This window comes from Rhinoderma darwinii, chromosome 1, assembly GCF_050947455.1.
Source record: "Rhinoderma darwinii isolate aRhiDar2 chromosome 1, aRhiDar2.hap1, whole genome shotgun sequence".
Classification (NCBI taxonomy): Eukaryota; Metazoa; Chordata; class Amphibia; order Anura; family Rhinodermatidae; genus Rhinoderma; species Rhinoderma darwinii.
Genome location: NC_134687.1, coordinates 173,346,465 through 173,373,433, shown reverse-complemented (window position 1 = coordinate 173,373,433; position 26,969 = coordinate 173,346,465). Strand labels below are relative to the sequence as shown.

Genomic DNA, 26,969 nt, shown 5'->3' with positions numbered 1-26,969 from the left:
TGCCACCTGTAGATAGTGCCACCCCCTGTAGATAGTGCCACCCCCTGTAGATAGTGCCACCCCCTGTAGGTAGATAGTGCCACCCCCTGTAGATAGATAGTGCCACCCCCTGTAGATAGATAGTGCCACCCCCTGTAGATAGATAGTGCCACCCCCTGTAGATAGATAGTGCCACCCCCTGTAGATAGTTCTACCCCCTGCAGATAGCACCACGTCCTGCAGATAGCACCCCCTCCCTGTAGATAGCGACACCCCCCCCCCCCGTAGATAGCAACATCCCCTGTAGATAGTGCCACTCCCCCTGTAGATAGCAGAACCCCCTTCCTGTAGATAGCACCACTGTAGATCACTGTAGGAGGTCCTCTGGCCGGGGATTCCGCTCCTAGAGGGAGCCCCTGGTGTCTCTGTCGATATATGGACAATGACACGTCAGGGGCTAACTCTAAAAGCGGAATCCCCTGACTGACCCCTGCCACAGCGCTGTGGCCAGGGATTCCGCTCCAGGAGTAGCCCCTGACGTCACTGTTCATATATGGAGCGATCTGACACGAGGGATTCCGCTCCTAGTGCGAGTTTGGCCGGCGTTAACTACAGAGGAAACGGGGGTTCGATGCTATCTACAGCGGGGGTTGCCATCTACAGGGGGTGGCACTATTTACAGTGGGGATGTTGAGATGTTGATGGCTCCTGCTAGGGGGGGAATCCGCGGCCATCTGGCCGGGAATTCCGCTCCTAGAGGGAGCTTAGGTAGCGCTATCTACACTGAAGCAGCAATGCACTTATTAAACCCCGTTCCAGGCTGCCAACGTTTAAATACGTGACAACTGCACAGGGCTAGCCGTATGGCAGTCATGAAGGGGTTAAACGTCCTTTTCTTGGTCATGCAACATGAATGACCTGAGAAAAAGTACAGTTAAAATGCCCTCCTCTATATCACCATGTCTGTAGTTATGAGACCTAAAAACTGCTAACAGGTTTCCTTTAAACACATCTTCGTTTTCTATAATTTTTTGGGCTAAAGGTTATCAGAATTAACAAGCGTGTTTACATTAGTTTTACAAGCATCTCTACGGGAGGAGAAGAAGCTGCGTGTCGAAAATGCAAAGCTGAAGAAAGAGATTGAAACATTGAGAGGACAACTTATTAAAACCGAGATCAATAACGGAGGTAAGATTACCGCATTATTAGGTATGTCATTAGCTGTACTGTATGTGATGGGTTTTTATACTATATATTAGATTTTGAAGCACTCATTGTAAAACACGTTTATTAAGACATTTATGATGGTTTCCGTCCGTCACATAGAGTTGCATAGAACAGCATACAAATTCATCCTTGCCTTGTTTGTGGTGGTGAGGAGGAACGAGGGAGGTGGGGTCCCCAGAAATATGCTTATCACCTCCCTGTGCAGAGGTGATAAATATATATAAGCTCTACTTTATTTTTTTTCTGAGCCCTAGGGAGCGTTATTGTCAGTAAGTCTGTTTCTGCCTATCATTTAGCCGACTGCAGTGGAGTCTGCTTAAGTAAATGCATCTTATTTTTTATGTCTTAGTGAAACAGGTGGATGTTCCTGTTACTGCACCTGCGGTCTCCAGCCCAGCTACCTCACAACCTGCTGCTCAACCTGCGAAACCCTCCCCTCCAGCACCAAAAGCAGGAGGGGAAGATAAGAAGAAGGAGAAACCAGAAAAAAAAGGTATAACCTCAGTTTATAACACATGTACAGTGAAGGAAATAAGTATTTGATCCCTTGCTGATTTTGTAAGTTTGCCCACTGTCAAAGACATGAACAGTCTAGAATTTTTAGGCTAGGTTTATTTTACCAGTGAGAGATAGATTATATAAAAAAAAAAAACAGAAAATCACATAGTCAAAATTATATATATTTATTTGCATTGTGCACAGAGAAATAAGTATTTGATCCCCTACCAACCATTAAGAGTTCAGCCTCCTCCAGACCAGTTACACGCTCCAAATCAACTTGGTGCCTGCATTAAAGACAGCTGTCTTACATGGTCACCTGTATAAAAGACTCCTGTCCACAGACTCAATTAATCAGTCTGACTCTAACCTCTACAACATGGGCAAGACCAAAGAGCTTTCTAAGGATGTCAGGGACAAGATCATAGACCTGCACAAGGCTGGAATGGGCTACAAAACCATAAGTAAGATGCTGGGTGACAAGGAGACAACTGTTGGTGCAATAGTAAGAAAATGGAAGACATACAAAATGACTGTCAATCGACATCGATCTGGGGCTCCATGCAAAATCTCACCTCGTGGGGTATCCTTGATCCTGAGGAAGGTGAGAGCTCAGCCGAAAACTACACGGGGGGAACTTGTTAATGATCTCAAGGCAGCTGGGACCACAGTCACCAAGAAAACCATTGGTAACACATTACGCCGTAATGGATTAAAATCCTGCAGTGCCCGCAAGGTCCCCCTGCTCAAGAAGGCACATGTACAGGCCCGTCTGAAGTTTGCAAATGAACATCTGGATGATTCTGAGAGTGATTGGGAGAAGGTGCTGTGGTCAGATGAGAGTAAAATTGAGCTCTTTGGCATTAACTCAACTCGCCGTCTTTGGAGGAAGAGAAATGTTGCCTATGACCCAAAGAACACCGTCCCCACTGTCAAGCATGGAGGTGGAAACATTATGTTTTGGGGGTGTTTCTCTGCTAGGGGCACAGGACTACTTCACCGCATCAATGGGAGAATGGATGGAGCCATGTACCGTCAAATCCTGAGTGACAACCTCCTTCCCTCCACCAGGACATTAAAAATGGCTCGTGGCTGGGTCTTCCAGCACGACAATGACCCAAAACATACAGCCAAGGCAACAAAGGAGTGGCTCAAAAAGAAGCACATTAAGGTCATGGAGTGGACTAGCCAGTCTCCAGACCTTAATCCCATCGAAAATTTATGGAGGGAGCTGAAGATCCGAGTTGCCAAGCGACAGCCTCGAAATCTTAATGATTTACAGATGATCTGCAAAGAGGAGTGGGCCAAAATTCCATCTAACATGTGTGCAAACCTCATCATCAACTACAAAAAACGTCTTGACTGCTGTGCTTGCCAACAAGGGTTTTGCCACCAAGTATTAAGTCTTGTTTGCCAAAGGGATCAAATACTTATTTCTCTGTGCACAATGCAAATAAATATATATAATTCTGACAATGTGATTTTCTTTTTTTTTTTTTATATAATCTATCTCTCACTGGTAAAATTAACCTAGCCTAAAAATTCTAGACTGTTCATGTCTTTGACAGTGGGCAAACGTACAAAATCAGCAAGGGATCAAATACTTATCTCCTTCACTGTACATGGTAACATTGTAGACATAGAAAGATAAAATCGTTATGTTGCCCTAATATTTACAACCGATTTAAGGAAATTTAATCAAAAATAGTGCAAGCGAAATGTGGAGGAATTACCTGTAGCAACCAATCAGACTTCACATCTCAAAGGTCCTTTAAAGAATATAACCAACGAACTGATTGGTTGCTATGGGCAACTTCTCTTTTGTCTTGCACTAGTTTTTATAAATCTCCAATATTGTGTGTTCATGCAAATGCATATTTTAAGGTTCGTCTCAAACAAAGATATAGGTTTCATGATGTTGTATTAATCTGCAGCGTTGAACATAAATTGCAGGTATATTGCACCTATGACTTTTGGCGCACGATGGCATGGGGCAGCTGTGGTTCAGTGTATGTCACCGGGTAGCCACAGCCTTATTCCTGCAGTGTTAAAAAAAAAATGATGTGAATATGGTATGACAAGGGAAGCTTTTTATGTTTATTATAGCATGTCATTGAAATCTGCATCTTAATATATATATATATATATATATATATATATACACACACGTATGTACGACAGAGATCTGGACTATGAGGTATGAATCTACTTTAGGGTTCTTTCTTACATTGTGGTATTCTAACAATCACGTTTTAGCCATTCACTTGGGGGTATGTCCAATTTTTTAAGTAATTCTGTACTCTTTCTGAAGGAGGTCAGAGAGGAGATGTAGCTACTGCCAAGTTTTTGTAAATTAAGGCCCATAAAGAATGTAATTTTAATCTGCTTCATCTAACTCAAAAATTTTGATGAAATAAAGACCGAAACGGAAAATTTCATTAGAGATTGATCAGTCTCAGGAATTTGCTTCCACAGGATGTATTGCTTTTCACTTGGAAATCGAATTTCTGATACTGTGTGACAAGGTGACCTGAGGGCAGACGCTTTTATGTAATCATAACTCCGTCCTGCTTTATGGTATCATTAAAACACGTTCTAGAAATCCTTCTATTCTTTTCTTCTCATCAGTTATCCACCACTGGACTATTGCTCAGACAACAAGCATTATGTATTTTGTAATATTTCAGAACTTAAATTTAAAGAAGTCTGAATTCACACTGCGGTGCCTCGCTTGGCGTAGTTGCCAGGAGAGTTCCCGGCACATACGTCAAATGTACCAATAGGCCCCAATTCACAGAAGAGGCTAAATAAGTGTCCTTTTGGCCTTCGTCAGGCATATGTCGGCATATCTTTTTCAAATGTATGGAATAATCTGCTGCGCTATTCCATACAGAGGCATCCCATAAAAAATGGATAAAGTGCGGTATACATTTTTGTTTTTTTTAAGATGGGAGCCCATTGGTGACAAATGTCACTGTGTGCCCATATTTTGTTTGCAGTATACATCGGATGTATTTCCCGAGGTATACCTCCGATGTATATTGCAAACAGAGTGTATAATCCTGCCTCTGGCAGGGCTTTAAAGGAGACTGTCAGAATCACGACATACTGCAATACATTAGTATTGCAGTATATCATGCAAGTGATCCAATGATCGCTGCTTCAAGTGCCTTTAGGGGGACTAATAAAAAAAACTTTAAAAACAATTAAATAAAGTTGTTGCTTTTTTATGTTAAAAAAAAACAAAACAAAAAAATTTCCATTTTTCCTCTAAAGCAATGCTCAAAAAAAGTAAAAGTTAACATAACTGGTATCGCCGCGTTCATAAAAGTCCAAACTATCACAATATAGCGTTGTTTAACCCACTCGGGTAAAACGCTGTCAAAAATAAATATATATATATAAAATTGCTGTTTTTTGGTCACCAAGAAAACAGAAATAAAATGATATAAAAAAGTTGGATGTACCCCAAAATGGTATCGGTGAAAACTACAGCTCGCCCCGCAAAATTTAAGCCCTCACATCGCTAAATTGATGGAAAAATAAAAAGTTATGGCTCTCAGAATATGGCGACACAAAACATTTCTTTTTTAGCAAATAATGTTATTTTTTTAAAGGTGGTAAAACATAAAACAATACATATAAATTTGGTATCTCCGTAATGATATCAACCTGTGGAATAAAGTGAATATGTAGTTTTTACCACCTGACGGACTCAAAAACAAAACTCCCCCCAAAAGATGGCGTTATCGCTGTTTTTTGCCCATTTCACCCCACAAATAATTTTTTTTCAGCCTCCCAGTAAATTATACGGTACAATAAATGGTGCCATGAAAACTACAATATGTCCCGCAAAAAACAAGCCCTCATATGGCTATGTCGACCTAGAAATAAAAAAAGTTATGACTTTTGGAATGCGAGGAGGAAAAATTGAAAATGAAAAAATTCAAATTGGCCGTGTTAATATATCGATTCTGTTCGGAGTTTCCTCAGAGATCTGATCTATCGGTGTGATTTTGAGACATTTGAAAGAGCTGTTATGGTAGGTGATGCAATGTCTTGAGAGTCCATGTTTGGTGAATCCATTATTAATATTGTATCGATGTTTGTTGAGACGGTTACGTAAAGTTTGGATTGTTCTTCCCACATATTGTTTTTTACAGCTGCAGTTTATTAGATAGACTACATAGTTTGATTGGCAAGTGAGGTGGACTTTGATGGGAAATTTTTCCCCTGTACTGTTTGAGGTAAAGGATCTTTCATTATTGCATTGCAGCAGAGGCAGCGCTTTTTCGGGCATTTGAAGCCTCCATTGTTCTCTTTTTGTATAAAGGCTGGTTTGGTTTTTCCTGTTTTGAGTCTGCTGGGTGCCAGAATGTTCCTCAGAGTTGGAGCTCTCCAGAAGGTGAGTGGTGGTTTAGGTGGTAATATGGAGGAAAGATGTGGGTCCGTTTTGGAGGATGTGCCAACCATGATTGAGAATTTTTCGTATTGCGTAATGGGAACGGTTGTAGGTAGTAATGAAGTTAATTGTTTGTTCTTGGTTTCCGTTTTGTTTGGGATGAGGCATTGGGCTTTCGTGGATGTGAGCGCTTGTAGATAAGCTGACTGTGTAAGTTGTTTCGGGTATCGTCTTTCCTATTCAAGTTGAGGGTGAATTTTACATTCGATTTCTTCTGGGATGGCTACGTAGGGTGGCGTTGGTATGGATAAGGTCCTCTTCTAGTTTTCCCATGAACAGATTGGCATAACTTGGTGACACCTTCGTGCCCATCGCGGTACCAGCTTTTTGATGGTACTTGAGGCCGTTTAACCCCTTCAGGACACAGCCTGTTTTGGCCTTGTGGACGCAGGTGATTTTTTCAAATCTGACATATGTTAGTTTATGTGGCAATAGCTTTGGAATGCTTTTACCTTTCCAAGCGATTCTGAGATCGTTTTTTCGTGACATATTGTGCTTTACGTCTGTGAAAAAATTTGGTCAGTAAATTCAGTATTTATTTGTGAAAAACACCAACATTTAGAGAAAATTTGCAAAAAATTGCATTTTTCTAAATTTGAATGTATCTGCTTGCAAAACAGATATTAATACCACACACAATAGTTACCAGTTAACATTTCCCATATGTCTACTTTATGTTTGCATAGTTTTTTGAACATCCTTTTATTTTTCTAGGACGTTACGAGGCTTAGAAATTTAGAAGCAATTTCTCACATTTTCAAGACCTTTCCAAAACCTATTTTTTCATGGACCAGTTCAGTTCTGAAGTGGCTTTGAGGGCCTTATATATTAGAAACGCCCCATAAATCACCCCATTTTAAAAACTGCACCCCTCAAAGTATTCAAAACCGCATTAAGAAAGTTTCTTAACCCTTTAGGCGTTTCACAGTAATTAAAGCAAAGTAGAGGTGTAATTTACAAATGTAATTTTTTTTGCAGAAATTCATATGTAATAGAAAAATTTCTGTAACACTGAATTTTTTACATGAGAAACGCAACTCAATATTTATTGCCCAGATTCTGGAGTTTTTAGAAATATCCCACATGTGCCCTAGTGTGCTACTGGATTGAAACACCGGCCTCCGAAGCAAAGGAGCACCTAGTGGATTTTGAAGCCTCCTTTTTATTACAATATATTTTAGGCTCTATGTCTGGTTTGAAGAGGTCTTGTGGTTCCTAAACAGTGGAAACCCCCAAAAAGTGACCCCATTTTGGAAACTAGACCCCTCAAGGAATATATCTAGTTGTATAGTGAGCATTTTAAACATACAGGTGTTTTGCTGAATTTATTGGCGTTAGTCTGTGAAACTTAAAATCTACATTTCTTCTGAAGAAACAGACATTTTACATTTTTGCAAGGAATAAAGGAGAAAAAGCACCCCGACATTTGTAAAGATATTTTTCCTGATTACGGCAATACCCCATATGGGGTCATAAACTTATGTTTGAACACACGACAGCCCTCAGAAGGGAAGGAGCGCCATTTGGGTTTTGGAGCTCAAATTTTGCTATAATGGTTTTCGGTGCCATGTCGCATTTGCAACGCCCTGGAGGGACCAAAACAGCGGAAACCCCCCAAAAGTGACATTCACTATCAGAATCCAAGAGAGCAAATGCCTCTTCAGCAGTACATAACTTGCGTGCCATTTTTTTACGTATTTTTTTTTTAAAACACATTTTTGTAACAATTTTAATAAAAGTAACAAAAAAAGTCCACGAATCCATTGATCAATAAATTTATAAACAACCCTAACAATTAATCAATTAGTATCTAGAATTAATAGAACTGTAAAATATAGGAATAAATTATTTTATCTAAATGTGTGTATATGTATATATTACGTATACATATATAATCAATTGAATCTTTACAACTAATCAATTATTGAACGACTAATAATTAATAACTTTATGAACGACCCTAACAATCAATTATTTGATATGTAGAATTAATAATTTATATGAATGTTTGTACGTGTGTGTATATATATATATATATATATATATATGTATTACGTGTGCGTATATCTATACCACATTATAGATATATTTGTAATTAATTAAATCACAACTAAGTTATGACAACCCTAATAAATAATACATTTATGAACAGCCCTAACAATGAATCAAAGTATTTAGAATTTACAGACGTGTAAAATATATGAAGAGATTTATATAAGTATATGTGTGTATGCGTATATATTACATGTACGTATATATATCTATATGATGTTATAGATATAAAACATACCTAATTATTCATTTTTAGTATTAACAAATTTCAAATTATATGTCTATATATAATATATATTACGTGTGTGTGTGTGTGTGTGTGATATATATATATATATGTGTGTGTGTAATGAAAGGGGTAGGGAGACAGACAGGTGAGCCCTAATCTACCCGCCACTCAGTCCCTGCCTACTTGCAACGACCCGCCGTAGGCGACGGGGTACAGCTGGGCGACGGTCCCTACACTCAACTGGGCGACGGTCCCTACACTCAACAGGTGCACGACAGACAAACAGACCGGGGAAGCCGGGGAAATGGGGAAGTTGCCCATGAGCAACAAGCAAGGTGAACAAGCCGAGTCAAACCAGGAGATGAGTGAGGTACAAAACGCAGAGCAGAAGAGTGGTCAGTAAAGCCAAGGTCAATAACAAGCAGTGGGTCAGTAGTTCAAGAAGCTGCAGCAGGGCCAGGAAACCAAACGAGAAGAATCACAAGCAAGGAGGAACAGGAAAGGCAGGTATAAATAGACAGAGGGCGGGAGCTAGCTCCGTCTGGCCAGGCTGTGATAGGCTCTCCCACTCCTAAGCCTGCCATCCTGAGTGGTGGAAGATGGAGTCAGTCTCACAGACATAGAAGCAGGTGCAGACTGATTACCTATGGGCGTTGACACAGAAGTTGTGTCTGGCAGATCCTTTACAATATATATATATATATATATATATATATATATATATATATATATATATATATATATATATATATATACATATATATATATCTGTGTGATTTTATAGATATATACACATTATAAGCCCTAATTGATTATTAATTAATTGCCCTAATCTGAATACTATCTAGACTATCTACCTAACAGACTACCAAAACTATAACTAGCTGCCTACACTAAACTATCTATGTGGAGGTGGTTTTTGTGTGTATTTCACAGTCGGTATGTCTTTATACGAGACACACAGCAGCTGCTCGGCACAGCTTCTCTCTCACTGTCTCAGAACGATCTGACAGGGACGGAGGAGAAACATTGTAACAAACAGCAGGAAAGTTTGTTGCTGCAACAAACTTTGCTGTGATCATCATGATAAGTTTATCATGGTGATCACGTCATGAGGACCGACACCAATCCGGTCCTGATGTCTTCTCTCAGCACTAGTAGCAGCATGTGCTGAGAGAGTCCGGGCATAGGGAGAGCGCTGTGCACTCTGTTCTGATACTACGTCGATTAACAGGCTGGAGGACAAAAGCCCAGCACTGCAGCCCGTTAATCTACGTGGGCTGGTCGTGAAGGGGTTAAGGTAAAGTAGTTCTGTGGGATGAATTCCATCCCATTGAGGAGAAATTCTCTTTCAAGGCGGGGTATTGTTGGATCTTTGGTAAGATAATGATCAATACAAACATACACCAAAATGGTAACAATAAAAACTACAGGTCGACCCGCAAAAAAACAGCTTAAACGCAGCTCCATCGACAAAATAATAAAAACGTTATGGGTCTCAGAATAAAACTACGCAAAATAATTGTTTTTTTCTTAAGCAAAGTGTTTTTATTTTGTAAAAGTTCTATATACTATATATACACTATGTAAATTTGGTATCGCCGTAATCGTACTGATCCGCAGTATAAAATTAACATGTCATTTATACCACATGAAAGTTGTAAAAACAAATTGGTTTTCTTTATTCATTCCTCCCCACAAAATAATTTTTCAAAGTTTCCTAGAACATTACATTAAATGGTGCCATTTAAAACTACAACTCGCCCCGCAAGAAAAAAAACCTCACATGACTATGTTGACCGAAAAATAAAAAGTTATGGCTCTTGGAAGGCGGGGAGGTAAAACCTTGTGGTCAGAATAGAGCTCTCCTTACTCTCATAGTCCTCTCTACCCTCTAGTAATAAGAATAGTTTCCCCCACTCTCCAATTCCCCAGTCATCAGAGCAGGTCCCCCATTTTCCTATTCGGCAGAGCCCCTTAATAACTTTCCCAATTTGTCACGGAACCTCACCTCCTACTTTTCCAGCAGTCAAAGAAGCCCCCCCCCCCCCCCCCCACCCCAACTAGTCTATTCACACAGCAGCCACAGGAAGGGACTACACACACCTTCATAACATGTACTCACCTGCTTATGCTCCTGCCATGCTCCATCTGCAAGATTGAAGCTATGCACAGCACAGCAGCCGGAAGAAATGCCTGGTGGCCACGGACGATTTGCTAGTCGCTTTGGTGACCTGATAACTGGATTTGTTTCCAGCTCCTGAGTATGGCTGGGCAATTAATCGAAAAAACAAACAAAACTGAGATTCAGCGCAATAAACCGTAGTCCTCTTGCGCAAATCGGGTTCCTCAATTATTTTTTCCTGGTTTCAACTGTATCTGTGTCCTCAGAACGCAGATACAGTTTAAACCAATGGTAGAGCAGGGAGCTGTAAGGTCCCTGCTCTACCATTCACTAAATATTAATTCAATGGTGTAGCTTGCAAATAGTGGGCATGGTATGCAAAAAAGAGGTGTGGCCTAAATCGCTCATTAACCGTAATTGAGGTTACAATCAGGATTTTGATTTAGGTCATAATCGCCCACCCCTACTCCTAAGATAGATGTTCTCAGGACCAATGGGAGACACGGCAGTGGCATGCATATGTATAGTGGATTTTTTTTATTATTATTGCTGACTATTCTCATCTAAAAACAGGCTAAAGCTAGGTCATTTAAACAAAAACAAATTGTTAGATATAGCATATTATCAAGGAATGCCTTTATTCAACAAGCCGGAGTGCTGCACATTTCTGTTTCATCAAGCTAATTCACACTTGGAAGACCTGATTTCCTCTGGAAAGAAAAACAAAATCCCATCTGGAATATATATGTCATCATTATAAAGTTGCTCTCATTGATTATAATCCAATAAACCAATTATGAATCTGAACTTGTTTTTAGCGCCAGAAAGGTTTACTGACTGTTGCCTGATTGTTGACTTTTCCAAAAAAAGACAAATGTGCCATGCTTCCGCACTGTGCTTGCAGCAGGGCTTTTTCCATTTCAAACCAACAAAACATGCAAATTGAGTCTCCCAAAAGGAAGTCCTAATTACTGTCTCTTATCCACCCCTATTGCCAGGGCCAGAAGAAGGGCAAATGTTTGTATGAATCCTCACTGCTGTAATGCCAGAAAAAGCTTGTCCTCAATAACACCCAGTAGTACCAGCGCAGTGAAAAAGAAAAATGCAACCAGCAATGGAATGAATAGATGTTTTTATTGTGTCTATGGTTATGGTTCTTTTTATTTTTTAAGTACAATGTCTAATACAGTTCTCATGTAGGACAACTCACTTTCTGATTGGCAGATGACTAAAGCTGGCCATACATATTATATAATGTCAGCCTAAACCCTGCAGTCTGTCCACACTGTAGTACAAATGCTGCGGTCACACTGTGGACGGATTACCCGCAGCAATTCGCTGTGTTCACACGCCGTGGACAAATTTTTGCCATGACTTTCTTTGAAAATTCACTGCAAAGAACGCAATTTAACTGTGCCATGTGAACACTCCCTTACATTTTCTATCACTATGCTGTGGATAAGTAGGTATATATTTTTTTTTACCGGTTTTAGCATGTTTTTTGACCGTAATTTATCTAATCACTGCAAAAATGTAGCCGTTTTGCTGAAGTGACGGAAATTGCAGCATAAAAGGTGATGAAATTGCAAAAAAAAAAATATATATTTTTTATGTACCCAATCTCCTGACCATTCTCACTCTCCTTTCAGCTACAACCGCTCACTGTCTCCGGACCTGGTGGGGTTCAATAGCATAGCAGCCTTTCCTCTCCAACCAATCGACTGCTTGTGTACTAAGTAAAAGAGCCCTTTTCATTGGCTGAAGGAAACGAGTGTTGAACCCAAACTGTTTTACCCTCCACTGCTTTACATAAGAGTTGTGCCACAGCGTACCTCTGCCTTCAGTCTCGGGCGCAGGAATACGCATGAGACTGATTAGAAAGTGTGAAAATAGGACATTTTTGATCATGGCCTATTACAAAGTTGCTTCATTTTTCATTGACAATGCATTGGAACAGTAGTAAATTGGATACCAAGGGGTACCTGGCCTTTTAATGCAAAGCATTTTAGTAGTTATTGGATGGTACTGGTAAGCACCATTCAGCCAATGTGGTTTTAATGTTTCTGTTCGATTTCCCTTTTTCCGTTTCTAAAATAGATTTTGACATGGCCTTGTGTTAGTGAGCTGAATGGTACAAGGAATATTTAAAAAGTACAAGGGAACTACCAGCATATTGTCCCTTTACTGTAAAATAGCCCATTCTCTCTATCAAATGACCAATGTGTCCCTAGTGATAGATGAGAACCATCAATGCCCTGTATTTCCAGCTAAGTATCATGACTACAACTACTAGTTTTAGGCTTATTCTACAGATCGGTCTGGCTCTTACAATCTATGTATAGATGGAGAAGGACTAATGTTTTTTCGTTGGATTGTAATTTGGGATTTTAATCAACCTGCCTGCCAGTTGTAATGTCTCTACTTCCCGACAGAATAAATCCTCCTGTAGAGCAGAGAGCCTTGAAGTTTTCCAGTTTGTGAGTAAAATACCTTGTAATGAGGTCCCATTATAATCGAAACTTCTGCCTGTCTCATTTTCTGGCATGAGACTGATTTACTAACCTAGTTTAAGCGCTACCTGGAAAATACAGGCATAACGTTCACCTTAGACAGTAGGGTCATGATTTGTATGTAGAATTCTGTATATACACAATGTGTTAGAATCTGAAATCATTGGAAATCTCCAGTGCACAAACCAAAGTTTTAATTATTTTTCCTATATATTATTTATTCTGATCTACTAATGTAAATAGATTTTTTTTTTAAATAGGCATGACTTCTGTTGTGCTGTAAAATGTGATACAAGGGATGAATATACAAGCAATGTATAAATCACAGTGCATGTTTCTTTTAATACACTCTGGCAGTGATCATCTTTTGGGGAAATCAAGGATTCGGCATGTTGTAATCCAACATTAGGCTGCCGATAGATTCAAACCAAAATCGGCATAATTTATTAATATAATGTATATAGCCAAAGGGATTGTGGCTAGTAGGTAACGGAAATTTTTTTTTTTTTATAAAAGATCAGGGAGATGGTGTTGATGTGCAGTTTATGGCTGCTTATATGCTTGTCTGAACAAGTGGGTTTTTAAGTTGCACTTAAAAGAGTTTGCCTTCGGGCGTGTTCACATCAGCGTTGCCCTTCCGTTGAGGGGTTCCGTCTGAGTGTTCCGTGAGGTTAACCCCTCAACGGAAAGGCAAACGGAAATCTTAGCTTCTGTTTCCCTCACCATTGATCTCAACTGTGACGGAAACATTGTTAATGGTTTCCGTTGGTCACCGTTGTGACAGTGTTCCCTTGTTTTGACTGAATCAATAGCTCAGTCGATTTATATGCTAAAGGGGTTATTCCATTATTTATATTAATTCCGATAGACCGGAAATCTTGTTAATACCTAATTAAAGTAAGTTGCAGTGTTTCTAGCCTATAAAAATACCTTTCTCGTATTTCTTGGCTTCCCTGTGTACCAATTGATGCTCCTGATAATTTGTGCTGCTGGGAATGGGGCTCTAAGCAGAATTCACCTTCTCTCAACTCTGGCAGCGGACAATATAGTTCCTTCCTACTTTCCGCAATCTCTGTTTTAGTTCATCCCGAAGGTGTTCCATGGGGTTGAGGTCAGGGCTCTGTGCGGGCCAGTCAAATTCTTCCACACCAAACTCACCCAACCGTGCTTTTATGGACTTTGCTTTGTGCACTGGGGCACAGTCATGCTGGAACAGAAAAGGGTCTTTCCCAAACTGTTCCTACAAAGATGGAAGCTACAATTGTCCAAAATGTCTTGCTATGCTTAAGATTTCCCTTCACTGGAACTAGGGGACTAGGCCAACGCCTGAAAAACAACCCCATAGCATTATCCCTTCTCTACCAAATTTTACAGTTGGCACAAAGCAGTCAGGCAGGGGACGGTCTACTGGCATTAACCAAACCCAGACTGCTCCATCAGACTGCCAGATAGAGAAGGGAGATTCTTCACTCCACAGAACACATTTTCACTGCTCCAGAGTCCAGAATGGACACCACTCCATCAGACGCTTGCCATTGTGCTTGGTGTTTTAAGGAGTAAGGTAATATTGTTAATGCCAAGGAAGTTATAGAACTCTGCAGTTATTGAGCCAGCAGAGCGTTGGCGAGTTTTAATCACTATGCACCACAGCTCTTGGCGACCCCGCTCTGTAACTTGATGTGGTCTGCCATTTCATGGCTGACTTGCTGTGGTTCCTAAACGCTTCTATTTTGCAATAATACCACTCTCAGTTGATCGTGGAATATTTAGGCGGGAAGACATTTTATGAACTGACTTGTTGCAACGGGGGTGTCCTATTACAGTATCATGCTGGAATTTTAGGTAGAGTATGTAGGGAAAAAGTTAGAATATCAAGAATATCCCCCAGTTTATTAAGGTGTTTACCCATCTTCTATCATTTGAGTCAGGGATAGATTGTTGGATGACTACAAGAGGAAGGTTATAAAGTCGGATTGGAAGAATTCCAGGGAGAGAGGCGATATGTTGCCATACATGGATCCCTGCTTTTACAGTGGGGGAGTGATCATTCTGAGTCTAATAAGGTAGTTGTAAGGACCACAAAAAGGACATTTTTAAATGTCCTACAATATTAGCCTCTTTTTCTACCCAGTGTTTTGAAGTTTTATCTAACCAGCAAGTCTTCAATTGATCCATAAGAGCAGAATGGTAATAATCCGATATACATGGCAAACCCAAACCCACTTTTGGATGTGGGAAGGTATAATATTTTTGCGAAAAAGCAATACATTGTCTACGATGTTCAGTACTTATAATGCGAATACCAATAACATTCTGAGAAGAGCGGATACATTGAACAATGGGCATCATTACCATGGCAAATATCATTATTGGGTATAATGGTACCCTGACGAGTACCATTAGAAATACTGAACTGCTTGGACAGTGTCCCAAAAGTATATACTTGGACAGGTGAAGGGTACAAAGTCATAATGGACAACAAAATAAAGTAATTAAATCCAAATTTGCCAAGAACTTCTCTTATATAACCCCAATGAACGCTGTTGAATGCCTTCTCTGCGTCCAAGGTATGAAGCAGTGAACGCGTCCACTGAGCACCAACTTCAGAGATAATATTAATAAAGCACCTAATCCCATCTAGAGTCTGCCTCAGTTAATCGTTCCCAATCAACTGAGCCCAAAATCCTTCAGTCTATTTGTTAGAACCTTAGAGTATAATTTCAGGGCAGCATTCTGCAAGAAAATTGGCCTAAAATTGGAAGGTACGTCTGGAGATTTGCCAGGTTTTGGGAGGGTAGCCTTTAGTGCTTTCAACATTTCTGGGGGAAATGTGCTGTTATTGGTGATTTTAATTAAACAGCCTAGCAAGTCCATCAGGACCAGGACATTTGTTATATTTAGGGGAGTGCAAGGCAATCATACTTCTACAGTAAAAGGTTGAGAAATAGTATGCAATTGGGGAATAGTCCGTTTGGGTACATGAAATTTGTCTAGAAAAGGGTAAAATGTTGGAATGCTCAGGTTGCAGGATAGAGGCGTCCCGTGACAAATTATAAAAAGAGTTATAATAATCAGCTAAGACATTAGAAACACCTTGCGCATCCATTATCTTATATTTGGCAGCGTTATAGAGGAAAGGGATACGCATTCTAGCAGATTGATTCTTCAATTCGCAAACAAGGTGCCTGTTTTTTTTTGTCATGCCAATAATAAGTAATTTTCCGTTTTCTGAGCACCAAATCATGCTTGTAAGTATTAAGCTCATGTAATTGCCTGTGTATTGATGATATCTCAGCAGCTGTATTCACACAGTAGGAGTTCTATTTTAATCTATGAATACAAAGCTGAGGTTGAAATTGCACATAGAGTTGAACCCTAAAGGGGGATTTGCACTCGGCGATTATCGGGCAAACGATCGTTCATAGAACGCACGTTCCCGATAATTGCCTTGTTTAAACAGGGCAGCCATCAGCAGATGAACGAGCAAACGCCGGTGATCTAATGATCATATTGTTTTAAAAAAGAAAAATATTATCGTTGTCGGCAGTACATCTTCCTGTGTGAACAGGGAGACGCACTGCCGACATGATAATGTATGGGGACGAGCGATCGGAGTAACGACCCCTCGTCCCCATCCATAGCTTCGTGTGACAGGAGCAAACGAGCGATGATTAACGATGTCTCGTTGATTGGCGCTCGCTGCACTGGCCGATTATTGTCTGGTGTAAAAGGGCCTTAACTTCCTTAGGCCTTATTCAGACGAACGAATACAAACTTGGACATGAAAAACTGCCGTTTTTCACGTCCGAGTTACACCCGAGTGGGACCCGCTTTCACGGAACCCGTATAGACTTGTCTATCGAGGGATCCGTGAAAACGGAAGAAAATAGGACATGTTCTATTTTTCAACGGACCCTTCACACGGTCTTGTGAACGGCCCCATTAAAATATATGCGTCCGTGTGACGGCCGTTGTTTTAACGGCTGTCACACGGATGTATTCGACGTTCGTGTGAATAAGCCCTTCGCATGAGATGTTTGCTAATAAAGCCACTATGAGAGGCCAATTCATAAAGCACACCACAGGATGACATCAGACGTCTGGGCATTATCATTATGGAAAAAATAGTCCAAAACAGATTGCGATGAAGAGGGGGCATATTTTGGATGCTGCAAAATTTTATTATTGAGGCGCCATACAGGATTAAAAGGTGTATGATATTGCTCTTGAACAACTATCGCTATAGGAGAATGGTCTGTCCAAGACAGAGTCCCAATCATTGTAGAGCGAATTAGTGGGATAAGCAATTTGTCCACTAGAAATAGTCAATTCTACTGTATACCTGATGAGAGTGGGAAAATAATGTGTAGTCCCTTACTCTGGTGTTTGAAGCTGCCGAATATCATAAAGATTGCTTCTATGTAACAAAGAGACTATAGATGTATGTTCTACTAGGGGCGTAGCTAAAGGCTCATGGGCCCCGATGCAAGGGTTCTTCTTGGGCCCCCCAGCAAACTTCTCATGGCCGACGGCCCACAGCACTAGCAGCCAGGGGCGTCGCTAAGGTCTTGAAACGTCAGGGGAAATAGTCCCATATACCCTCAAAAAAATGTGTGCGTGTATGTATATGTGTATATAGGAGACCGCATGTCTATAGCACTACGACCCTATAGCCATGGATATCAGTGACTAATCAGTGTCCTGCACTTCTCATTGTTCCAGCTCAGCTTCTTTCACTGCACAATCACTGTGCTGTGGATCACGCTGGGCTGGAACAATGAGAAGTGTATGACGCTGATTAGTCACTGATTGGTCAGCCTCAGACACTTCTCTGTACAACGCCCAGTTGGTAAAAAGTAAAAACACGCCCATTTGTCCATTGAGAAACTCATTTGCATAAATCTAAACTAGCTCATAACTTGCTCAAAAATGATAGTTTTTCAAAATAAAAACCACTGCTGTTATCTACATTACAGCGCCAATCAGATTATGTAGGAGATAGGGAGATATAATCTGGTGACAGAGCCTCTTTAAGCGTGTTTTCTTAACACAAAAAAGACCTGCGGTGTAGCATCTGGCCTCCTTCTAAAGACTGATAGCGTTAAGATAAAGGCAAACAAAGGGATCAGGAGTATCCACAACAACCCACATAAAATATCCCCGCAGTCACTCCAAGATCAAGCATTCAGTTATATGAACAAGAACCAAAACAAGTAACCTGTCTTTCTGCATCGGAGCAGAAGAGAGGGGTCAAGAAAGCTAAGTGTTAAACATAAGACTAGAGTAATAGTCTGTGGTAGCGTCCAGATAATGCCAAGGGCGACCATCATAGTAAGCCCTTGAGACTGGAAACACAAAGTAAAGGTATACTCACAAAGGAGAACACCAAACAGAAAAATATTTCCCCTCAAGAGACGGTGGCTCCCTGAAGACTCCAGCCGTTAATCCAACAAAGTCAATGGTGGATACTTAGGGCATCTTTCACCATAGGAGACTGTGGTCCACCCCTATGGGATGAATGGTGATGATCCTCTCTTGCCTTGGGTACCGGTCTCTGCACGACACCAGGTTCCAATCTTTGCAAAATTGTAAAGCATTCTCAGGAGACTGAGGAATCCCCATTTGTATTGAATGGCATGCTCCCTTAGAACCTTGGTACTGGAAGTAAAAGCTCTCCTACTAGCCAAGAAGCCGCAGAGAGATCTGCAAATAGCAACATGTTCTTGAAACGATCCTGAACAGTGTGAGAGAGGCCACTGCCATGAGTCTGTCTTCCACATGAAAAAAATGGATGTGGCAAACACATTTCTTGAAGTTGTGAATGGAAGAGATTTAGGTCTTGGCGAACGATGAGCACGGTCAATGACGGGTAACATTGTGAAGCATCAGGATGTAGAGCAGCAAAAAATCTGTAAGGAAGTTCTTTAATTTTATCGTTCCTAATGGTCTCATGAATACCCCTGAATCACGCATTATTATGCCTGGATCTATCCTCCATAAAGTCAATCTTCAGCTTCATAGGGTCCATATCTTTTCTATAGAGTTGGCGATGTCCACCAGTTCATTATGCGCAGCAGTTAGTTTGTTACTTGCAGAGGGTTGGGGGTAACTACGGTTCACTCACTGCTCCAGTGGAGGCCCGAGGAGATGTTGTTTCGCGATGCAGCTGCGACGTGCCATTTTGAGAGGCTTCCCTTGCTGGGAAGACATTTGTGAGCTTTAGTGGGCATTTCTTTGACTTGCCACAGACTATCGTCCGCTCCACCTGTTAGTGAGTTTGTGCAGGGAACTGCAAGCTCGATTAGGGCTTTTGATAGCTGGTTTGTGCCGCTAATAGTCTGACCAACACCGGAGCTGAGAGGTTGATTCCTCCTCCTTGCGTCGCTGGACACACCCCATCAGTTTATTTTTTATGATCTATACAATTAATATGATATTTAATGGTGGGACAACCCCTTTAATTTTTGTTTTGAATTGGATTATCTGGGCAGGCAGGGAGAGGAACAAATGGAAGAGGAAAAGGAGAAGTGAAAGAGCAAATGGAGAAGTGGATGAACTGAGCAGAAGTGTTAAAGATGGATTGGAGGGTTGCAAGTTTGTTAGATGATATAAATTCAGTTTTGTCTGTGCAAAGTTTGAGAAATATGAAGAAAAAAGGAGTTGATACAGTCTGGATAGTAGCAGTATATTCACACACGGCAGAATTGTTGCAGAAAATTCTGTGACTGTCCCATTAGCTGGGAGCTGCACCTAGACTTTTTGTAGCGCTGCTGATTTGATTTGAGCTACAGCTGCATTCTAAATGAATACATTAAGTAGCATGCAATCTTGTGGATTGCAGCTGTCACTCAATAGTTAAAATCAATCAGCAGCGCTATAAAAAGTCTAGCTGTAGCCCTGGCCTCTAAATTGCAAAAATTCCTGTGCATACTGCAGAAACAGCCGCATTCAGATGCATGTGACATGATTTACCTCAGCTGCAGCTTGTAGCCTCCTTCTACTGCTCCATTTTACACAGGAATCCATCTTTGGGTGCAGTCACATGCGTCAGATTTTGCTGCAGAAATTTCTGCAACTGAAAATCCGTTCCATTCGTCTTAAAAGGCTTGTTTCTGTAGCAGGTGCATGGATTTCCGCAAGTTCCATTCAGGTGAATTGAACTGATTTCCCGTTTACAAAATCTGCCAAATGTGACTGCACGTTCACACAGAGTTTTTTTTTTCAGGCAGAAAAATCTGCCTCAAAATTCCTTCAGGAATGTTGAGGCAGATTTTGACCTGTCTGCACTCTCTTTGCCGCGTCTTTTGCAGCGTTTTTTGGCCACGGCCATTGATTTCAATGGGAGGTCAGAGATGGACATGCGGAAGAAAGAGCATGTCGCTTTTTTTAAGTGGGAGTCGATTTTGGCTATTTTTTGCACGGTTTCCGTGTAAAAAAAAGCGCAAAAAAAACTCTGTGTGAACTAGCCCTTACATTGCTGATAGCAGCAGAGATCTCCTCTGATTTTACATGCTGCACATTTAGTCTCACCCCCTCATAGTGGACTCCCTTAGCTTAGAAGAAAGAAGTCCTACAGAGCAGTTAAAATCTTGTGAGACTTGGACTGCTCTGTGCTCTAGACGGCAGACAATGTAATTTCCCTTTCTTAAAAGAGTTTTTATCACTAAATTAGAGAGGAAGCTCTTAAATTTTCCTAATTCTGTATATTTGAGAGGTTTTACATTTTGAGATCACATTCAGATCGAGCAGGACACTTCATTTCCCCGCTAGCTGAAATGATCTTTTAACGGGAAGAAGAAGCGTCCGATTCCCATTGAAATTAATGGGAGGCAGAATTTTGCGGCGGATTCCGCCTGAAAAATTCCTCTGTGTGAACATACCCTAAATGTGGCACTGTTATAGGATGCCACCTCTGCTACAAGTCAGTTCATAAATTTTCTGATCTGCCAGTATTTCCTCCAGTCAACTGTAAGGGTCCTCTAACACGTCACAACGTTAGCTGCGTAAACGAGCGCCGATCAACAAGGCAGCTCGTTGATCGGCGCTCGTTTACTCCTTTCACAAGGAGCGATGTATGGGGACAAGCGCTCGTTTCATACGACCACTCGTCCCCATACATTTCTATCGTGTCGGCAGCACGTCTCCCTGTTTACACAGAGAGATGTGCAGCCGACAACGATAATATTTTCGGCTGCGTAAATGATACAGTCAGCCGATGAACGGGCTTATGCCCGTTCATTTGCTGATCGGTGCCCTGTTACTACAGGGCAATGATCGGAAACACTCGTTTGCCCGATAATGGGCCCCTGTAAAAGGGCCGATTATACTAAAGGGGGTTTTACACAGGAAGGTTATCGGGCAGACAAGCTTTAATATAACGCTGGTTGACGATAATTGCCCAGTGTAAACAGAGGGATGATCAGCAGATGAACGAGCAAACGCTTGATCACCTGCTGGTCGTATCGTTTTAAAAAAGTAAAAGATTATCATTGTCGTCATCACATCTCCCTGTGTAAATGAGCGATCAGAATAACGACCGCTCGTCCCCATCCATAGCTCCGTGTGACAGGAGCAAGCGAGCGGCGATCAACGATGTCTCGTTGATCGTGCTCGCTGCCCCGGCCAAGTGTCGGCCGGTGTAAAAGGGCCTTAAGTGCTGCTGTTGTAAAGTGGAAGCGTCTAGGAGTGATAACAGCTCACTGCTATTTTGGCTGAATGGGCACACTTAAAAATATTGTGGCGCGTTTTTACAGAAGAGAAGATGCTGTTATAGCCACAAAAGGGGCCCAACTACATATTAATGCCCATGGTTTTGGAATAACAATCTCATATAGGTGTAATGGCATGGTGTCCACATACTTTTGGCCATATAGTGTATGTGATACACAGGGAAGAATCTGTAATAATAGTTCTATAGTGTCAAAAAGCTGTGGACAGTTCTAGGAGGAGGAGTTGTGTTCCATAAATTCAGCAGCTAGGAGATCATAAAGACCCGCTATAATGGGCCGACTGGATAGACGGACCAGTTCATTCGCCATCAATTCTTTTTTGGGGTTTTTTTTATGTTACACTCAGATCACTTTTTCAGTTTTAATACATTCTGGAGACCATTAGTTTCTGACTCATAAAATCAGAAGGTTTACCTCAAGGGTATAAGGTTTCATTTCCAGATATTGGATCCTAACCAGCTAAGCTTTGTTCTTTTATCAACTTGCTTTATTCCCCTGTAATTACATTTGATGCTTGTATTGGATGCGAGCGCTGCACTCCGCAAGAGGGAGGCTGAACTGGAAAGCTCTGAAGCAGTTGCTTGTATTTTTGGCATTCTGGATTTTAACTTTCGCAATCGGGTTTTGTGTATTTAACTCAAAGAGGTTCATGACTTTAATACAAAGCTGCTCCATAAGAAGTATCGCGGACCAGGGCATCATTCAAACATGCCCCCTGGCACCAATAGGTAATGCCTGTGTTCTAGAATAGGTGCTGTCACACATAGGGTAGCATTTCCTCCTGCTCAAGCTCCAAAGTTTGTAGGCAGCGTTGGGAAAGAGTGGGTAAGGACAATTTGCACATTCTTGATTGCGGCCTATAAGTCCCTTTTTTTTTTTTTATGAAAATGTAGGGCGGTTTAAAAAAAAACAAAACTAAAAACTTTCTTTTAACTTGTATTTAGTAGAAGTCTGTCCGTCTTGTGAAGACAAAAAGAGTGTATTTGTGCTGTGTCCATTGGAATTACTATGTGCCTTGGTATTCTGCTGGTTAGGGATGTCACGATACCAGAATTTGGACTTCGATCCCGATACTTTGTGTAGTATTTCGATACCAAAACGATACTTTGCCATTTTCTGATGTGAGGCGCGAGGTGTGATGAATTTTGAATGTGCCTCACATTAATAGTAATTAACCCCATCATGTTTCTCAGTCATAATGGGTTAATGTGTGAGGTACATGATGGGGTTAATTACTATGTGAGGCACATGGAGGTTAAATTCATTACACCTCGTGCCCCACAATAAGTGAAAGAAAAGCAGTTATTTAAAAAAAATTGTTGTGCAGGTTATTACGGCCGCGCCAATACGAATGTGTATATTTTATGTATTGAGACTTATTTGAATGTTTATTGTAAAAAAAGAGTGTGTTATTTTTTTTTTAATTTAACATTACTTTGTTTTTACTTTATTTTTAAACTTTCATGTACTGGCATATATATGTCAGTACATTAGCCTGTGTACAGATAGTACACAGGCAGTTGTTAGGACATGACCTAACAACAGGAAATATGGTAAGACAGCCCTGGACCCTGGGCTGTCTGCCCATATATGGTATATCCCTCAATCGCGTCACAGGGATTTCCTGTGATGCATCCAAGGGACATCCCCCTTCTCATTTTCCCCTTGAATGCTGCGGTCTGCTTTGATTGAGGTTTCTCTAATCTCTGCCACTAGAGCGCCGTTAGAGCTGCAGCTGTGTAATACAGCCATTGCCCCGCTCCTGATAATAAGTGCGCACGCGGTCAGCCTGAGGTGGCGGACGCACTGCAAAACACCCCCATGTTCTGTCTTCAGTGCCTGCGCCGGCCGCATCACATCATGCTGACCGCGCGCGCACTTGTCAGGACTCCGGAGCGGGGCAATGGCTGTATTACACAGCCGCAGCCCCGCTCCAACAACATTCATGTGTTACAATGCTAAGCTGTGTGGCAGCTTAGTATTCAAATACATGAAATAACGGTTTCGAACCGTTTGACGGTGCACGGTATCGAAACAGTATCGAAGCTTCGATGCATCGTGCATCCCTAGTGCTGGTATCTTGCTGTGATTTAGAGACTTCCTCCAAGATAAGCACAGAGTCTTTAGAAGGTTGCAAATTGTATTGTCTCTTGATCATAAATGAAAATCTCTATAAAGACACGTTTTTATTTCTTCCAGATTTTATTAGACTTAAAGGGAACGATGACAATGCAGTCTAATCTGCGGGCTGGGCTGCATGTTATAGAGCAGGAGGAGCGAAGCAGATTGAATTCTATATTTGCCAGAAAAGATTCAGTATAACTTGTCCTTTATTCATTTAATCTCTGCTCATATTCTTTTTAGAGAATAAAAATAAATATGTGGTATGCAGAGGGTATTATATATTTCATAAATGTGTCTGCACAGTATTAAAGGGGTTTTCCCATCAGAGACATATATGACATATCCACAGGATATATCATGTCAAATAGATGCGGGTCCCACCTCTAGAACGGGGCCCCCTAAACCCTGTTCTACCCGTCTGTGTTGTAGCTGAAGAATCTGATTTCCGACCATGAATTGCTGAGCTATGCGGTTTTCGTAAGTGCCATAGAATTGAATGGTAGATACGGAAACAGCGTAGCTCGCGTGCTACACTGCTTCTGTAAGTGCCATTTACAACTATGGGAGTTACGCAAACAGCATAGCTCTGTGAGCTACGCTGTTTCCGTTTTTCATGGTCGGAAATCACTCGTTTCAGCCACAACGTAGACGGGTAGAACGGGGTTTAGGGGTCCCCGTTCTAGAGATAGGTGGGACCTGTGGATATGTCATAAATATCTCTGATGGGAAGACACATTTATGAAATATATAATACCCTCTGCATATCACATATTTATTTTCATTCTCAAGGGTATGTGCACACGCTAGCTGTCATTTACAGCTGAAAAGACAGACTGTTTTCAGAAGAAAACAGCTGCGTCGTTTCAGCCGTAAAAGCTCCTCCTCGTATTATGCGAGGCGTCTGTGACGCTCGTATATCTTGAGCTGCTCTTCATTGAGTTCAATGAAGAACGGCTCAAATTACGTGGCAAAGAACCCATTCAAATGAATGGGCAGATGTTTGCCGACGTATTGTAGCCCTATTTTCAGGCGTAAAACGAGGCATAATACGCCTCGTTTACGTCTGAAAATAGGTCGTGTGAACCCAGCCTTACAGGATATGAGCAGAGATTAAATGAATAAATGACCCTTTAACATGGTGGCTGATTTACAATTTATATATAAAATGGCAGGTCAACAGAAAGTGATCCAGGTGATGAAAGGGAAGGCAAAGTTTGTTCTTGCATGTCTTGGATTGTGTTAAGTAGAGATTAATGGCAGAACTTGCATGCAGGTAACCTTACATGTTATATCCGATCTTTCAAGGTTTTTCTGCAAACCTTCAAATTTGGCATTCGTGTGGTCACCGCTTATATATTTGTGGCCTTTCTAGTGTTTAAAACGTTCTCCGAGCTGATTGATCATTTTCTTCTGGTGATTTGTGCGTAACATTCTCTATAACCCTATTATTAAGGATTTAAAAAGAAGTTAATATTTTTCTTTTTGCTTTTTTGCCGAGATGTAAACCAAAATATGACCTTGAATTAAATACTTTGCACCAACTTATTTTTTTTTCTTATGTTAAGGAGAGAAGAAAGAGAAGAAATCAGTGGCCACAGATGAGGACATAAGACCTGTTGATGTATCTCGATTGGACCTGCGTGTTGGCTGCATTATCTCCGCCAAGAAACATCCAGATGCCGACTCGCTGTATGTAGAAGAAGTAGATGTAGGAGAAGCAGCTTCAAGGACTGTTGTCAGTGGCCTTGTGAAGCATATTCCTCTAGAGCAGGTATATGGTAGTGTATTAGACTATATATATATATATATATATAGAATGATGGTTTTGAATATTTATCTTTTACAGTTTGAACCCACATAATATTTATACATGGTTTCAACCTACGGTGTACATAAAGAAAAGAGGCCAGATATCAAAGATCACAATGGGGCTGCCTTCTGGTGCTGGTTAACGCCACCACACCCCTTACCACCTGAGACAGGAGTACAGGTGCTGGTTTGTCCCCAATCTCTTTTGCATTATCTATGGGTTTATTCCCCGCTACCATTTTAAGACCCGGAAAGTGGTGATCCCTGCCCGATTCTCAGCACCCATTAAAGGATGAAGTCAACCTGAGCTGGGCCCATTACTGCCACATGGGATGCCGGTTGGTACGTACACTCGTGGATTAAAACACCATTTATGATTTTTCAAAATTCCAGTCCCTAAAAATTGATGGCCTATCTTCAGGATAGGCCATCAATAGTACTCACTTTAATGGGAGAAAACTGCAATACCTGTGAGTCACTGCTACATGTGTGTCGATGATTCACAGTGAGCAAGTAGAAATGAAGGGGAAGCAGCGCTCATACGTGTGATTCACCCACTTCGAAACAGCTGATCGGCGGGAATCTGACCCCGACCCATCAGCCATCGATGGCTTATCCTGAGGATAGGCCATCAGTTTTCAGGGACTGGAAAACCCCTTAAATGCTGCTTTTGTTATAGATAAAATGTTGCAGCTTATTTTTTCAATTTTCTTATAGTACCTATAGAGGAAGATTAAGGAGTACTTTTCAACTTTGGAACTATGTGTGTAAACCTGGGCAGATGCCAGGGGTCACTGGGCTTGTGGTGACATTGGTCCCTTGGTTATTTATTTGCTGATCAAACCAAGGGTGGGTGGACTATTACTCAGTTGACTAAGGAGCCACATACATTTGAAGCCAGCCCTGTGTTTCCTCACAAGTTAATGTACAGGAACTGTAATGTGAAATACTCTTCTCCGGCCTCTTGGCTTACATTTCCAGTTTTACTTCTTCGTTGCGTGCGTGGTCCTCCCAAAATAATACTTTTTTTTTCATTCATTAGGTTGTTAAACTGAATTTAGATTTGTATTCCTTGTTTAAGTATACAATGATTCATTTGTGTAGTTTGATTCATCAAGAGTTTTTTATTCTTTTTCCTTCAACAACTACAATGATGAACAGTTCGGCTTCGTTCACATCTGCGTTTGAGGCTCCGGTAGGGGCTTCTGTTGCAAATCCAGCCGAG

General features: G+C 41.1%; 1 protein-coding gene across 6 annotated transcripts in view; it reads left to right on the top strand.

The window, feature by feature from the left end:
* AIMP1 (aminoacyl tRNA synthetase complex interacting multifunctional protein 1) overlaps positions 1-26,969 on the top strand; it is a 105,374-nt gene that overhangs the window by 56,362 nt on the left and 22,043 nt on the right. For all 6 annotated transcript variants that reach the window (XM_075860599.1, XM_075860597.1, XM_075860598.1 and 3 more), the window contains 3 exons: positions 1,054-1,167; positions 1,556-1,699; positions 25,501-25,706. In XM_075860599.1, coding sequence (XP_075716714.1) covers positions 1,054-1,167; positions 1,556-1,699; positions 25,501-25,706 — 464 coding nt within the window. The remainder of the gene's footprint in view (positions 1-1,053; positions 1,168-1,555; positions 1,700-25,500; positions 25,707-26,969) is intronic.